Below are 2,657 nucleotides of genomic sequence, written 5' to 3' on the forward strand. Positions count from 1 at the left end.
CCAGCTCTTCAAAGGGACAGGTTTGTCACCTCAGGTAACACTGAAGATATTAACTGTTTCCACAGTAAAAATTCGCTTTGCTAATACAGGGTTTTCATGAGGGAAAACAGTGTAATTTGGTATTGGGTGTTCAGCTCGCTTCAAAAGCTGCAGTAACACCCTATTGATTTCGTTTTAAAACCTCTACATACCGATTTTAAAAAATGGGAGTCCAGCAGGGCTGTGCGCATGGGAGCTCTTCAGTGTGGTTTGTCCTCAGCAGCAGGCTCGTCACGGCTGTCCCCAACGCTCTGGTGACAGGCCATGGCTACCTGCTGGGTTTATACTGCTGCGTAGCTGCAGTGATCAGCCCGGGTGAGGCCAGCTCATCTTCTGCCAGAAGCACCCAGAAAGGTTTCTGTATCAGAAAGGCAGCTTGCCTGCACCATTTGGTTGCCCAGGCAGCCGGGGTAAGCTATAGCTGGCACCTGCATTTGAACCTACGCTTCCATTACGGTCAGGAGAGCTGCTCTGCTCCTGCTGAGAGCGAAGCCTGTAACAGGAGCCCACAGGCAGGTACCTAAATTTAGACACAGCTTGGAGCTGAATTCCATCCTCCATGTGAAGTGTATCCCCCTCCACCAGTACACTCGAGTATAAAGGAACACCAGGGAATTTCTTCAATTCCCACACCACCACATCCAGTGACACAAGCAACAGGCGTCCACCTCATTTAGACACAGCTTGGAGCTGAATTCCATCCTCCATGTGAAGTGTATCCCCCTCCACCAGTACACTCGAGTATAAAGGAACACCAGGGAATTTCTTCAATTCCCACATCCAGTGACACAAGCAACAGGCGTCCACCTCATTAGAAGGTAGGGAGAGAAGTGCGGTTGCCCTGGGCAAGGTGGCAGGGCTGACGCCAAGTCCATTATTTTTCTCTTCCAGACCTCCGACACACCTACGCGCTTACTTTTGCAAACGGCACTCGAAAAGCTTACCAAAAGGAACAAAAGAGACGAGCTTGTGCACTGTGAAAAATGCTTTAATGGTGCCTGTACAGCATTTGAAGTGACTTTGAGACAGGAAGAGGAACACAACACAGACAGAGAAGTTTTGAGTGAAAGAGTTCATACAGCTTTAAACAAAATTTACAGGTGTTCATCTGCATAGCTTTTACTCTGCCTCTTCCTCAGCCTCCTCCTCAAACTCCCCCTCCTCCTCAGCTGTAGCATCCTGGTACTGCTGATACTCAGACACCAGGTCGTTCATGTTGCTCTCGGCCTCTGTGAACTCCATCTCGTCCATGCCCTCGCCAGTGTACCAGTGCAGGAAAGCCTTTCGGCGGAACATGGCGGTGAACTGCTCAGAAATGCGTTTGAACAGCTCCTGGATGGCTGTGCTGTTACCAATGAAGGTGGCAGACATTTTCAGGCCACGAGGTGGAATGTCACAGACCGCCGTTTTAACGTTATTAGGAATCCATTCAACAAAATAGCTGCTATTTTTGTTCTGAACGTTCAGCATTTGCTCATCAACCTCTTTCATTGACATACGGCCTCTGAACACAGCAGCTACGGTCAGATAGCGGCCGTGACGTGGGTCACACGCAGCCATCATATTCTTTGCATCAAACATCTGCTGTGTTAGCTCTGGCACAGTTAAAGCACGATACTGCTGGCTCCCACGGCTCGTGAGTGGGGCAAAACCAGGCATGAAAAAGTGCAAACGGGGGAAGGGAACCATGTTCACTGCCAGCTTCCGCAGGTCAGCATTAAGCTGGCCTGGGAATCGCAGGCAGGTGGTAACACCGCTCATAGTTGCCGACACTAAATGGTTCAGATCACCGTACGTTGGAGTAGTTAACTTCAGTGTTCTGAAGCATATGTCGTAGAGGGCTTCGTTATCAATACAGTATGTTTCATCTGTGTTCTCCACAAGCTGGTGCACCGAGAGTGTGGCATTGTAGGGCTCTACTACAGTATCTGATACTTTAGGGGAGGGCACAACACTGAAAGTATTCATAATTCGGTCTGGGTACTCTTCACGAATTTTGCTGATGAGGAGGGTACCCATGCCAGAGCCTGTACCACCACCGAGAGAGTGAGTAAGCTGAAAGCCCTGGAGACAATCACAGCTTTCTGCCTCCTTTCTTACAACATCTAATACAGAATCAACTAATTCAGCACCTTCCGTATAATGGCCCTTTGCCCAGTTGTTTCCTGCTCCGCTCTGACCTGGAAGAGAGCCATTTTCGTATTAGATTATGGTCACTGCTTTCTGCTTATTGCTTGCAAGCAAAGCTTAGGAGCATCAGGCTACAGCGAAACCCCACAAAAGCTTTCATTTTATCGAGTGCAGAGCTGTGGTTTCACACAAGCACCTCTGAGATGGCTCGGCAGATACACGGAAAACATTCACTATCAATGATACAGCAGCCATTTAATTTCTCCTGATACTATGGAGGAGGTAAGGAGAAGCGGAAGAGCAACGACCTCTTGTGCCTTCTCGGACCTGCTCTCCCAGCAGCTGCCATCATGCACCATCCGCAGATCCCCGGTATTTCATGCCCGTCATGAAGCGCCAGGATTAACCCCCCTCCCGGGGCCGCGCTTGCCTCAGGAGCATGTGCGGCGGTGAAGCCCGCAGTGCAGCGTCCCTGCCCTGCCCACCCC

At 50.0% G+C, this 2,657-nt stretch overlaps 2 protein-coding genes across 3 annotated transcripts in view; one reads left to right on the plus strand and one right to left on the minus strand.

The window, feature by feature from the left end:
- Nucleotides 1-1,019, plus strand: part of FAM166A (family with sequence similarity 166, member A) — a gene marked incomplete at its 5' end in the record, with an annotated part of 7,734 nt that extends 6,715 nt beyond the window's left edge. The window contains one exon of the mRNA XM_009581727.1: nucleotides 931-1,019. Coding sequence (XP_009580022.1) covers nucleotides 931-1,019 — 89 coding nt within the window. The remainder of the gene's footprint in view (nucleotides 1-930) is intronic.
- Nucleotides 1,007-2,386, minus strand: LOC104079636 (tubulin beta chain). 2 transcript variants are annotated; one of them, XM_009581725.1, is made up of 2 exons: nucleotides 1,243-2,386; nucleotides 1,007-1,200 (listed from the first exon to the last, which is right to left on the minus strand). In XM_009581725.1, exons 1-2 carry the CDS (start codon nucleotides 2,056-2,058, stop codon nucleotides 1,159-1,161), a joined length of 858 nt encoding a protein of 285 aa, XP_009580020.1. In that variant the 5' UTR covers nucleotides 2,059-2,386; the 3' UTR covers nucleotides 1,007-1,158. The 2 variants fall into 2 exon arrangements, with proteins under 2 accessions (XP_009580020.1, XP_009580019.1); XM_009581724.1 differs by having other exon boundaries at nucleotides 1,010-2,386.
- Between the last annotated feature and the right edge of the window lie 271 nt (nucleotides 2,387-2,657).

Source organism: Fulmarus glacialis, unplaced genomic scaffold (assembly GCF_000690835.1).
Source record: "Fulmarus glacialis isolate BGI_N327 unplaced genomic scaffold, ASM69083v1 scaffold37317, whole genome shotgun sequence".
Classification (NCBI taxonomy): Eukaryota; Metazoa; Chordata; class Aves; order Procellariiformes; family Procellariidae; genus Fulmarus; species Fulmarus glacialis.

Bases quoted from the DNA above. Each gene is read 5' to 3' on its own strand.
- LOC104079636 (XM_009581724.1), bottom strand. From the start codon at position 2,058: ATGGGTACCCTCCTCATCAGCAAAATTCGTGAAGAGTACCCAGACCGA.